Source organism: Dipodomys merriami, unplaced genomic scaffold (genome assembly GCF_024711535.1).
Source record: "Dipodomys merriami isolate MVZ:Mamm:240054 unplaced genomic scaffold, mDipMer1.0.p SCAF_5, whole genome shotgun sequence".
In the NCBI taxonomy this organism is placed as follows: Eukaryota; Metazoa; Chordata; class Mammalia; order Rodentia; family Heteromyidae; genus Dipodomys; species Dipodomys merriami.
Window position 1 is genome coordinate 11747805 of NW_027206068.1, and position 14044 is coordinate 11761848.

At 35.9% G+C, this 14044-nt stretch overlaps 1 protein-coding gene across 3 annotated transcripts in view; it reads right to left on the reverse strand.

The window, feature by feature from the left end:
• Pals2 (protein associated with LIN7 2, MAGUK p55 family member) overlaps positions 1-14044 on the reverse strand; it is a 100543-nt gene that overhangs the window by 30669 nt on the left and 55830 nt on the right. For all 3 annotated transcript variants that reach the window (XM_069996080.1, XM_069996083.1, XM_069996082.1), the window contains 3 exons: positions 8422-8574; positions 6551-6700; positions 5598-5825 (listed from right to left, as the gene is read on the reverse strand). In XM_069996080.1, coding sequence (XP_069852181.1) covers positions 5598-5825; positions 6551-6700; positions 8422-8574 — 531 coding nt within the window. The remainder of the gene's footprint in view (positions 1-5597; positions 5826-6550; positions 6701-8421; positions 8575-14044) is intronic.

A 14044-nucleotide genomic window follows, 5' to 3' on the forward strand; every position in this document is an offset into this window, starting at 1 on the left:
AGTATCAAGGACCTTCTCACCTAAGATATCTAAAACGTTGACCTTTGTATATATAAAACAATATGTCTCAAGACTATAGATCCAAGATCAGATAAGGCAAACATGGAATCAAGCAAGATGAGCCATGCTGAGAAAAGTTTCCAGGTTACAACTCAGGAAGAAAAAAATCATGTTGCAACCTGGTGAGCTTCAAGTTGAGAAAATGAACTGGGAGACCAGAGAGGATCAGGTGGCCACAGGGAGGATCAGGTGGCCACAGTACATGGAACAGTAGTACCAGTGAGGAAAGTTTCAGAGACAGTGAGAAACATGGGGACTTAGTTCAGCTGTGCACTGACTGATCACAGAGCTCTTTCCTCATGACACTTTAAGGATCACTTGAGCTGGGCGCCGGTGGCTTACGCCTGTAATCCTAGCTACTCAGGAGGCTGAGATCTGAGGATTGCAGTTCAAAGCCAGCCCAGGCAGGAAAAGTCCGTGAGACTCTTACCTCCAATAAACCACTAGAAAACCGGAAGTGGCACTGTGGCTCAAGCAGTAGAGTGCTCGCCTTGAGCTGAAGAGTGCAGGGAGAGCGCCCAAGCCCAGAGTTCAAGCCCCATGACCAACCAAAAAAAAAAAAAAGAATCACTTCAAAGTCTTAATAGGAAAACAATCAGGTCATGTAGGTTAAAAACATCTTCTCTTTATACCAGGTTGAATAGAAAAACCTCCTAATTCATGATATTCAGTAGAGGCACTTTGAAAGTTTATGCCCTAGACTTCCCCTGCTGTGGTATTAAAGTTTAAGGAGCGAGATCTCAAAAGATGAAACTTTTCCCAAGTAAACTAACTGAATCCTAGGATGAAGCTTAAGAATCCTAATTAAAAAATAGGCAGCACTCAGCTAGGCATGGTGGTTCACATTTATAATTCTAGTCCTAAGCATACTTAGGCAGATGGATCTTGAGTTCACAGCTAGCCTGAGCTAGAGAACTACCTCAAAACAAACAAAAAGACTCAATCTGAACTTAAATAAACCAAAATGTCTGATATAAAAGCAAACAGGCAAGCACAAAAACACACAGTAAAAAAATCAGGTGCAATTTTACTAACTATATTTCTTTTGCAAATTGCAGAAGAAAGATGAGTGAACTTTTTTGCTTTTGTTTTTGAAACAGATCTTACTAAGTAGCCCAGAATGACCATAAAACTCCCAATCCTGTCTCAGCTTTCTGAGTACTGGAATTAGAGGCATGCACTACCATAACCCACTAAAAAACTATCCAACATGGAAAACTAAGCAGAGCTACAGTAAGAATTGGATATCTATGGCAAAAAAAAGAGAGAGACAAAGTAAAAATACCAAGTCAGATATTTTCTTCATGCCTTATATCAAAATGAAGAGTAAATGTATCATATATCTAGAGGTAAAGCACCAACCAACTCATAAAATTATAGAAGAAAATCTTTCTCACATACAATTTCTTATGAAAACACGGTTTATAAAAGGAAAAACTGATCAATTTTTACTTTTTGAATGACACTGATAAATGTCACAGAATGAGAATATCTCTGCAAATCACAATACTGATGAAGTACTTGTATCAGAATACATAAAGAACACTTTAAACAAGAAGACAATTCAATACTCATTACTGAACACAAATATTGAAAATGCTGTAAATTAAAATCACAATGAGATAATACTGTGTATTTACTGTAATACTAAAAGATGATACTAACTACAATGATGACGTAAAGTGACTCCCTCTCATACAATATCGGTGGGAATGTAAATTGGAAGACCTGTTTTTGAAAATCATTAATTTTTAAAAAAATTTCAACATACATCCACCACAATCATCCAAGTTGTATTTACTCAAGAGAATTACATTTAAATGTCTATAGTAAATTTACTTGTAACAGCTGCAAATTGGTAATAACATTAATCATCAGCTGGTTCACCACAATAACCTAGCTCTTACCATTAATAAGCTAATGCTTTTCTGCCTCAAAGATAGAAAACAAATAATTGATATAGGCAATAATTTAAAAGTAGCAGTATACTAGGGTCCCTGAATTTTAAATACAAAAGATGGTAGTATATTTCATATTCTACTTAAAAATTAAAGATAGTAAAAAAGTTGAAATTTTACTTTTTTAGAAGTTGAATCAATTGTTTGTTTCATTGTTTAAAACCTCATCAAAATTCTGAAAGAGATCACCCTCCTTCTGCAGTAGCAAGTGGTGCTTTTCCATCCAGCTTCTGCCAGTGTCCTTAAGCTTGTCAGTGCCAAGATGGTTTAAGATCCTGGGTGACATTTCTGTCAGCTGCTTTGTTTCAGCATGACTAGGAATGGTTCGAGTTTGGTTGCCAGAGATGTCTGAATGCTGCTGGTCTTTATCCCCTTTAACATGAGACATGCTTCATTCCTAATTTCTTTAAGAACTGAAGATTTGTACTGTCATTTACAAAAAAAAAAACTTTAGGTCTTATCATTTGTGGGCAATTCCTTTTACCAGTGGAAGACTGGGACTGACAGTGGGCAAGTCTCTTGGTTAATGATGGGCTCTTTATTTTGTGGGAAATAGGGCTTCAGCTGGCACTTGAGGTCTCCAGCAGAATAGCAGATCTACTTTCTGATTTTAAAGGGAGAGCTTTTAACAGAGGCTACTCCTAAGAATGTCTTTGTTTTAGTGTGTTTTTGAAAAAAAAATGTTAAGGAGATTACCTCCTGTTCCTAGTTTATTAATCTTAAAAAAACATGAATAGGTATTAAAATTTATCAAATTCTCTATTGAAGCTATTAATCTGCATATATATGGATTTTTCTAATGAAAATCTGTGCTAGCATACCTGCAATAAATCCAATTTGGAGATGGTATTATCATTTTCAGATTTGCTGATATTTTATTAGGAATTGTTACATGTATATCCTTGAATGAAAGAGACCTGTCATTTCTTTGGTATCTAGATTTCGATGGTTTTAAAAAATGAGTTAAAAGAATTTCTATCGAGAAAGTTCATGTGCTGGATATTCAGTCCAGATGGTCAGATGGTGGAAAGATGACTGGATCACCACAAGGGCACCTTGTCAATGATTAATTCACTAATGAATTCATATTGAATGAGCTATTAGGAGGTAGGGAAGGCAGGAGGAAACAGGCGCTGAGAGCTTGTTCTTGAAGAGTTTATCTTGCCCTGAACTATTCCTGTTTGACTCTCTGCTTCTGGGCCCCATGAGATGAGCAACTTTGCTCCTTTCATGTCTTTCTGACGTGATGTTTTGTATTACCACAGACCAGAATCAATGGTGCCAAAGAATCATGGACTGAAATCTCTCAAACTATGAGGCAAAATAAATCTTTCTTCCTTTTAAATTGTTCTTTCAGGTACTTGTCACAGTGACAGAAAACAAACACCGACTTTAAGCTGATTTACTGACATCCTTTGAAAAACTACCCGAAAAGAATGCTCCAGGCTTCCCTCTGTTCTCACAGCAATCTGAGCAAGAGATTTGAGAGGCAACATAGAGATACTCACTTTTTCCATGGTCTTTAAAACTCAAATACTACCAAAGTTCATAATTTAACGAATTTTCCATTTGAACTAAGCCCTTAACATGTAATTTGGCCATAACTTTTGCTCTAAGGCGAGACAGTAAAACTAATTTTTTCTTTTTGGTGCCAGTCCTGGGGCTTGAACTCAGAGGCCTTTCTCTGAGCTCTCTGAGCTTTTTACTCACTTTTTTGTTCAAATGGTGCCACAGCTCCACTTCTGGCTTTTGGTGGTTTAACTGGGGATAAAAGATTTTCCTGCTGGGGCTGGCTTCCAAACACAATCCTCAGATCTTAAGTCTCCCAAGAAACTAGGATTATAGGTATGAGCCACTGACACACAGTAAAACCAGCTTTTATTTCTTTCATTATCTTATGGACAAAAGTCCTATTCTTATTATAGGTTTTAGCAGTCTAGGAATACAATTTTTAATTGAGAGCTTTCTCCTTTGCACTATAAGGAAGAAACACTATGGCTTCTGATTTTGCCTATGGCTTCTGATTTTGCCTATGTGTTTCTCTTAAGCTTTGGAACCATTATTAAGCAAAATAAGGTTAACCTACACACTCACATTATCATGATAGACAAAGTGGATAGATATTAAGAGATTAATGGACAGGGGGTATATATAGCAATGATACACTGGACAAATGATTCACATCCTGAGCAGTACTCAACAATAGTTATTACATTACTCAAAATGGTGTGCAGTTGAAAATTTATGCATTGTTTACCTCAGGAATTTTCCACTTAATAGTGTTTGACCACAGAAGGTAAACTGAAACTGAAGATAGCATCACCTGGGCAATGGTGGGGAGGAGACTACTGTACTACACAACAGAGATGCTAGTGAAAGATCTGAAGAGCCTCAATGCCCTTCCTTCCTCACAGGCTCTGTTAATAGGACACTCTTGATTTTCCCAGGACAGTCTTGGTTTATGCCTATGCTCCAACATAATGAGTTCTCCTGTCCATTTTTTAAAAGTCCTACCTTGGATATGTCTTAGCTTATCTTTGGGAGTCTATCTCTGTTCAAGTACCTTTTCTTTTTCCTGGGGCTTCAACTCAAGGCATGGGCACTGTCCTTGAGCTTTTTTGTTCAAGGCTACTGCTCTACTAGTTGATCACAGATCTACTTTTGGCTTTTTTGCTGGTTAAATGAGTTTCACAAACCTTCCTGCCTGGGCTGGCTTCCTACCATGATCTTCAGATCTCAGCCTCCAGATTAGCTAGGATTATAGGTGTGAGTATTAGTGCCTGGCTTACCTCTTTCTCTTTTTAAGGCAGACTAAGCCTGCTACTGCTTCACAGATTTACACAGATATACATCCCTCTCCTTTCCCAGCTCCAAAGGCTAAGTAAAATACAGAGATTAAGAAATTAGGAGATGGGAAAATTTTATGCTTATGCCAAGGCTTAAATAAATATCCATACATTTCATGCAACCTCATTCATCAGACACAAAAATCTACCTAGAATCAAACATTACAAGAATTTATTTTTCCTATAAAGTTCATCATAGCTATGGTATTTCTGGTTTGGACTATAGAGGGTGATGTCTCTATCACTAGAACATTCCCTAGTTCAATTATCTATTTTACCTAAACTACAGGATCAAATGTGTGAAAGACAAGTGTCCAAGATTTTCTTCAATCCATTCTTCCTCCTGGCTTTATTCTTCCATCAGCCTCCTATCACAGGAACACGAATCTAGAAGCCTTAATACACACTTCGAACACCGCATGTTAAAAATGTTCATATGACTAATGAAAAGTTTTAAGGTTTTTCTGATATCTAGCTGTAGACTTCTATAATAACAGGGTTTCTAGTGCTTACAAAGACAGGTCATTATTTCTTTCATAACAGTATTAATTGCTTAAAAATTCAAATATTCACTCATGACAAAATAAGCCACTCTAGAATAATTAATTCAGACAGCTGTTCTGATCTTTAGAAAAAAAAAGGCAACTGGTGATTATATCCAATAGAATGATTAAGGGAACATATTAACAACATTTTTATGTTGTTAATATGATAAAAAAAATTGATTACCAACCTGTTGAGGAGTAATGGTATCTCTGTAACTTGGTAAAATTTTTAGGGTGACACTTCCACTAATATTTTTCAGTAATTCTTGTAATTCTTTTGGATTATTTCCAACCTCATGGCCATTGACTTCTTTAATGATATCTCCCACATGCAGGAGACCTTGTCGATCTATCATTCCTCCATGAAGGATTCGGGCAATTACTAGATCATTATTTTCAACTCTAAATGTAACACCCTTTAGGAATAAAAATGAAAAAATAAAAGCCATTTATTTTTTTATTAAGAATCAATATGTAAATATGCATTAGTACATAAAAGCGAATAAAAACCAGGTAACTGAATGGTTCTGACTTTCCTCACGTTTTCTGTGGTAATAATTTAATCCCATTGGCTTAGTTTTAACTGGGATAATGTATTATGCCACTCTGTCAAAGGGACTTCCATGGCAGGGATAACCCTAAAAATGAGGCCAATATCAGTATGTAGTCTATCTTCCACAGGATAACATGAAACTTGAGGAGGTAGGTGAAGATATTCTGGCATTCAGATAGGTTTATCCCTGGCTTTTCCTTTTATTTATATCACTGTTCTTTGTTAGGACTCTTTAGACTCATTAGAAACAGTAAACTTCACTACTCACAGGATCACATTATCACTTTAAATTTTCATAGTAACTTTCGTATTTTGTTACTCTACTAATAAACAGTTCATTTCTTCAAGAGTAGAAGAAATGGAATATTTATCTTTTAAACTTTTTGCTATTCAGTTTAATTTTTCACTTTGATTTAGTTTCATTGGCTAAACCAAATTTAAAGACATCAACTATGTGTGGATATACAAATCTGATAAAAGAAACATGGATTCAAATCCACAGTAATATGTACAAAAGACAAAAGCAAAGTAGTGACTGAACCACAAAATATATCTAAGACTTAAAGTGGCATTGATTTGTCTACTCACCAATGGTTCCCCAGCTCTTTTGTGAATACCAAGAATACGAATGGCATCTACTGGTAATAACTGATTATTGATAGAATTATTCATTTCTGGACTTGATGGAGGTGAATCGTAACACTTTGATGCGACAATATCATGGGCTTCCAAGAGTGACTATAAGGAGTCAAAACAGCCTGAGGTTATTAGCTACTGATGGAACATGTTACTAAAAATAATTTGTTAGTTCATTATCACCATGCAGCACTAAAAATTTTCAAGGCACACACACATTATTAAATTCCCAAATGTAAATCAAATCAAATATATACAATTTTAAATTATATGTGTTATCATCGAACAATTTTGTATTCTTATTTTAGATTTGAAGAGACAGTATTCAATCACACATTTTTCAAGGGGCATGCTCACTGTAAACTGAATCTGGGTTCTTAAGGGGGCATTGAATTTCCCTGCCACCAGTGTCATTCTCCTCATTCCATGCTCATCATTAATCTCAATTCATCAGGTACTATAAAATTTTAAGTGATAATTTTTTATCTTATGTCTCTGTTAGTATGATGATATACTTTTCAAACATATAAAATGTCTATTAAAAAGCTGTCTGAAAGAAAATAAAAACCAACAACTAACATCAATGATAGGAAGTGTTATATGTCAATAACTAACATCAATGATAGGAAGTGTTATATGTCAATAAAGGATTTAGTCTGTTAAAAACGTCATTTTAGGACAAAAAATGAGTCAGAAGAGTCCTAGATATAATGCACATTTTCTCTTCTGTATTTATTATGTATATACTGTCATCATGGATGATTGTGATCTAGCTTTCTACAAATTTCTTGCAAAAATATTCTTGTATACTAAAATTTTTTTCATTCCCCATCCTAAGGAGTAAGTTGTACTGTAACTGTACATGCTCGTCATAAGACTAAATTTATGTGAAGTGAGGTGATAACTGGGGAAGTAGAGGCAATATAATTCTGAGTTCAAGGCCAGCCAAGCCTAAAGTGAGGGTTTACCTAAAAAGCAAAAACAAATAACCCTAGGTTAAAAATATTTTCTTTGGAATAGACAGACTACAAATTAAAAACAAAAACAATTTAGATATTAGCCAAGACCAAACAAAGGGTGTTGGCAATCCATTTTCAGACCACAGATCTTATTCTTCCATACTACTAACACCCTGTCTCCATTATAATGCAGTAACAGTCACAAAGTTGCTATATATGGCTGGATGTATTTCTAGGGTTTCTATTCTCTTCCATTATTCTATTTTCCTAACACTCCCCAGTTCACATTGTCCTAATTATTACTGGTTTAAAATAATTTTTCCTGTTTTTACTTTGAAGCAGATTCTTCCTTGTGAAACTGATTAACTCATTCAGAAGGAAATGCTTCAATTCCACTTTTTTTTTTCATCTGTGGAACAAAGTATGTTATGCAATGGTTTCTATCCTTAGTTCTTTTGTTCCACAGTTACCAACTATACCCTCATCTTGAAAAGCAATGCTAAAAACAATGTTCATTATTGGGCCAAAGGAGGAATGGCAAATAGAGTGACAGTAAAGAAGGAAAATAAATCTGTTCTCCTAATGGGGAACATACTACTATAGTGTGGTCCGATAGTGAACCAGGCTTGCTATTTCTTAAATTGTGCAAAGATAGGTCCAAGGTGATGACTTTCTTCCCAACAAACACTATGCATTTGTGTAATAATGTGTCTGCTTTCGTACCTTTGGCATATCAGGATACCTGTTGGAATTTACATACTTATAAAATATTTTCATAAGTAAGCCTCACAAGGAAAAATTAGCTTCAGCTGGAGCTTAACTACTAACAGAGGACTTTGGGGTAAGGAATGACAGAAATTTTACCTGGAAATGAGGCTCTTTGAGTATACCAACCAGCTCTGCTGCATTTTCATCCACATTTATCAGAGGAGTGATATCTTCAAGAATTTCATTGACTAATTCCAAGTTATTGTCACTGACAGCTTCTAATTTTGAATCTTCAAGCCTCTCATGAGCCTGAAAAGACAAAAGAGTTACTAAAGTAAAAGTGTTTGCTTGGTTCTAGGTAAGTTTTTTTTTGTTTTTTTTTTTTGGACAGTTCTTGGCTTATTTCTTTTTCCTAGTTTTAAAAGGTATTGTTTGGGGGACTGGGAAGGTGGCTCAGTGGTAGAGTGCTTGCCTTGCATGCATGAGGCCCTGGGTTCAATTCCTCAGCACCACATACACAGAAAAAGCTGGAAGTGGGTGCTATGGCTCAAGTGGTAGAGTGCTAGCCTTGAGCTGAAGAGCTCAGAACAGTGCCCAAGCCCAGAGTTCAAGCTCTACAACCAGAAAAAAAAAAAAAAAAAAAAGGTATTGATTGGGAGTTGATTAATTAAAGCCAAATTTAATAGTTTAATAAGAGGAAATATTTGGATTTTATTATGTATCATGCAAAATGATAAAGCTTAGCTATAAGTAGCTACAGTTTTATTACCACTTCTGAGAAGACTGAACAATCAGATGACTAAATATGAAGCATGTTATGTCATCTGTTCACCAACAGGAATTCCTAATGACTTCCTAGCCAAAGCTTCAATTCTAGATACAATTGTGTTTTATTAAATAATTATCCATAACAGAATGAACAATAGACATAAACTTTATATAGGATTATGTTTGCAAAAATGTGAAGATCAGCCATGTGTGGTGATACATGCCTGTAATTCCAGCACTCAGGAGGCTGAGGCAAGAGGATTTTTAAGGTTAACCTCAGTTAGATAGACTTTGGGTTTAAAAAAAATTAAAATGCACAAAAAAACAAAGATCATTTGGGAAATCTTATTTTTCAATTTTGAAAACCAGAGCTTTAGTGCAGCACCTGCCTAATGTGTGAGGCCCTAGGTTCAAGCCCTACAACTACAAAAAGTAAAATGCTAATTTATAGCAGGTGGTTCTTGAATAGGACTTTGACAGACCTCATAATTTAAGTAGGGAAATGAGCCCTTCTGTTTCTATATGTTTTAAATAATACAACCCGTCCCACAAAAAATTGTGAACTTGAGTATCTTCTTAACAGGAATAGTGAAGCAGACTTCTAAATTCAAACAGAATGAATACTGAGCAGATTCCATCTTTAAAGTGCTTTGCTTTTCTAATAAATGTGGCAAATTTTGAAGCAAGTAAGAAGACACTTAAGAGTTCACATATATTTCCTTCCTTCCTTCCTTCCTTCCTTCCTTCCTTCCTTCCTTCCTTCCTTCCTTCCTTCCTTCCTTCCCTTCCTTCCTTCCTCCCTCTCTTCCCTCCCTCCCTCCCTCCCTTCCTTCCTTCCTTCCTTCGTCAGTTATGGGGCTTGAACTCTGGGCCTGGGAGCTGTCCCTGAGCTCTTCAGTTCAAGGCAAGCACTCTACACTTGAGCCACAGTGCCACTCCGGTTTTCTGGTGGTTTATTAGAGATAAGAGTCTCACAGACTTTCCTGCCCAGGCTGGCTTTGAACTGTAATCCTCATATTTTAGCCTCCTGAGTAGCTAGGATTATAGGGGCAAGCCACCAGAACTTGGTTTATTCACATATATTCTTTTGCCTCTGTCCAAACATAGTTTACCCTATTAGTCGCACTTTGTATTAGTGTGGTAAATTTGTTGCAATTGATGAACAAAGAATTGTACATTATTAAGTAAAGCCAATAATACATTAGAGTTCATTCTTTATGTTGTAACAATTCTAAAGGCCTTGACAAATGTCACCTGTGCACCACTACAATACAGAGGTTCATTGCCTTAAAAGGCATCCTGTTGTAAACTATCCATCCCCGTTTCTCACAATTGCACCATCCAAGTAACGATTTCTTAAACTGTTTTTAGCTTCTGCTTTTTTCAAGAATGTCAAATAGTTGGTATAATCCTGTATGAGGCTTTTTCAGACAGTTTCTTTCACTTAATAATACATATTTAAGGTTCTTTCATGTCTTCCTATGGCTTGGTAGCTTATTTCTTTTTAATGGCTGAATAATAATCCATTGTATTGTTTATCCATTCACCTACTGAAGGACATTTCACTTCCAAGTTTTGGCAATTACAAATAAAGCTACTATAAACATTTATGTGCAGGTTTCTGGGTAAATATAAAAGATCAAGTCACTGGGTAAATACCATAGAGCACAATGATGGACAGAAGACTGCTTAATTTTTAAAGAAACTGCCACAGGCAAATTAGTGCACCTCTATAGTCCTAACTACTTGGGAGACAGAGGGAGGAAGATCCTAATTCAAGGCTAGCCTTGGTAAAAGTTAATGTGAGAACTCAGAGGTAGAGGTGATTGCCAGACTGTCTTCCAAAGTAGCTGTATCATTTTGTACTATTACTAACAATGAATGAGCAGCTTCCTTTTAGGACACAAGCTTTTGAAATATTATTTCTAGTCTATAAATTGACTTTGGTTAATAGTATTTTGTGAAATAGATGTTTTAATAATTAATCAAATTTTTGTTATGCATTAGGTTTGTCTTATTTGAAGCAATAAGTATGTCAGCAAGAAATAATCATTTTATGATATATACATATACAATAATACAATTTATTTGGTAAACATCTTATATATACATATACAATAATACAATTTATTTGGTAAACATCTTTTCTTTTTGTTATTGTAGAGCTGATATACAGAGAGTGAATTAGGTAATGAGTAACTGTACAATTCTTTTTGAACCACTTCTCCCCTTCCCTCAGTCTCCCAGTTTTTCTCTCCCCTCCCCACTTAGTGTCTAGTGAATACCACTGTTGCATTTGACCACCCTTGTTTCTCTTTTTCTGTGCCCCAATTACCCTCTCAAATACAAATGAAAGGAAAAGAAAACAAAAACAGCAAGGTTGGCAACTAAAACATGTCTCTTGTTTCTTTCTCTTGGAGTTCATTTCATAGAACATTATTTTATATGACCATATGCACATAGCTATTGAGCCTTTGTCAACCACTCCTATGAATATGTCCTCCTTCACCCTCAGTGTGTGAATGTCTAGAGTACTATATAATCTATCATGTCCCATTGTGTGTGTATTTTAATCATTCAATATGTTTACTTGTATATACCACATTTTTTAAATCCATTCATCCACTAAGAAACATCTGGGTTGCTTCTGTATCTTGGCTATGGTAAACAATGCTTCAATGAACATGGTTGTGCTGGTGGCTTTACTAGTTATGCATCAAACAGAGGCATCATATCTAAAATATACTTAGAGCTCAAAAAGTTAACCCCCCCAAAAAACATAAACCCTCAACAACCCAATCAATAAATGGGCTAAAGACTTAAAAGAGACTTCTCAGAGGAAGAAGAATGACCAGTAGATGCATGAAGAAGTGTTCAATGTCTCTAGTCATAAAATAAATGCAAAAAACTGAGATTCTACTTTACTCCAGTTAGAATGGCAATTAACAGGACAACTAAGAATAAATGCTGATGGGGATGTGTCCAAAAGGGAACTCTACTCCACCACTGGTGGGAATGTAAACTTGTTCAACCACTCTGGAAAGCTGTATGGAGGTTCCTTAAAAAACGACATAGAGCTTCCCTATGACCCAGCAATTCCCCTCCTGGGCATTTATCCAATGGACCACAAACAGGCCACACTAAAGCCACCAGCACAATGTTTCTCCTCTCCTCTCCCTCCCTTCTCGTGTGTGGGTGTTTACGTATGCACACGCACCCGCAAGTTCACATGTCCATCCTGGGGCTTGAACTCAGGGCCTGGGAGCTGTCCCTGAGCTTTTTTGCTCAAGGTTAGTGCTCTACCACTTGAGCCACAGCTCTACTTCTAGCTTTTTCAGTGCTTCACTGGAGATATGAGTCTCATCTCATGGATGGGACCTCCAGCTTTTCTGGTGCTTAATTGGAGTCTTATCTCATGGGTTTCCTGTCTGGGCTGACTTTGAACCCTGATCCCCAGATATCAGCCTCCCAGGTCTAGGAGGATTACAGGTATGGGCCACCTGTATTTTGGCCTACAAACACCATTTCTGTAAGTGTTCTTTCAAAAGTTTTGATGGTCTTAATTCATACTCTCTGATCAATGATTTATGCTGAGTACTCTTTTCATCCATTGTGAAGAAAAGGAAAATATTCATTTTTTTGCATATGAACATTCAATTGTCAATTGTTCCAACAATTCAATGTGAAAGGATTCTCAACTTGTCCACTGAATTATCAATACATTATTAAAAAATCAGTAGCATAGGCACGTGCTGGTCTCTTTCTAGATTCCCCTTTCTGTGCTGTGACCTTTATGTTGATAGTAAATTGTCTTTATTTACAGTAGAGTCATAGCTATCTTTGAAATTTAGCTGGTGAAACCTCAAATTTTGTTTTCCAGGTGTGTTTTTTTTTGTTTGGATAATCCTGAAATTTTGACCAGGATTTGCTGCATCTATAGATCAGTATGAGGAGAACTAACAAAAAGTAATATAACATCCATTCCCTCCTGTATATACATATATGTACATACTTAGGCCTTCAGTTTCAATAATGCTTTAGTTTTCAATGTATAGGGCTTGCACATATTTGGTAAAATTTGTCCCTAATTTAAAATACAATTTCCTTTTCTTTCATTGCTAATATATACATGATAGAATGTATTTCCTTCCTTTCTGTAGGGAATAATGTAAAATAGTTTTTCTTCTTCAACTATTTGATAGAATAATGGTGAAGACACCTGTGGCTAGAGCTTTGTTTACAGAATGGTCTCAAAATATTCAATTTTGAAAAAAAAAGACTTATAGAACCTTTGTAGTTATCTTGTAAGAAAATTTGTGTCTTTCAATTTCATCTAAGTTGTCATAAAGTTCTTCATAATATTTCTTCTTACCCTTGCAATGCCTGTGGACTTGTGAAGTGCTCTTTTATACCTGATACCAATCATTTGGGTTCTAAATCATACTGATTTTTCTCTATTTTTGTCATTTTTATGTCTATTCTTTATTATTTACTTGCTTTTCTGCACTAGCTAAGGGCCCCTAGTATGCAGTGACAGAAATGATGGAAGCATCCATCCTCATCTTGCCTCTGATCTTAAAAGAACAGCATCCTATTTTCCACCACAAATTAAATCTTCTTTGCTTTGTGAGATCATTGCTCTTTTCTAATATTGGCATTTCCCTCTAAGTGTTGCTTTGCTGCATACCTCACAATTTTTGATATACATTCTCATTTACATAAAAACAATTCTTGTGATCTCTTCTTTGACTCATGGTTACTTAGAAGCATATTATATCTAAACATTAAAGGATTTCCCCCCCCCCCACAACTTTGTTACCGATTTTCAGCTATGGTCTGTATTAGTTGATAAGATCAGTCTGCTATAGTATGCTCGGTATGAACTTTGCCCAATAGCCTGCATATTGTGAAGGCTTACAACTTAGGGAAATCAAAAGATTATCTGTCCTTTGTGGGCCATGGAAATTGCGTAGCATATTTATTTCTAGCATATCTTTCCTAGGGGGCTAGA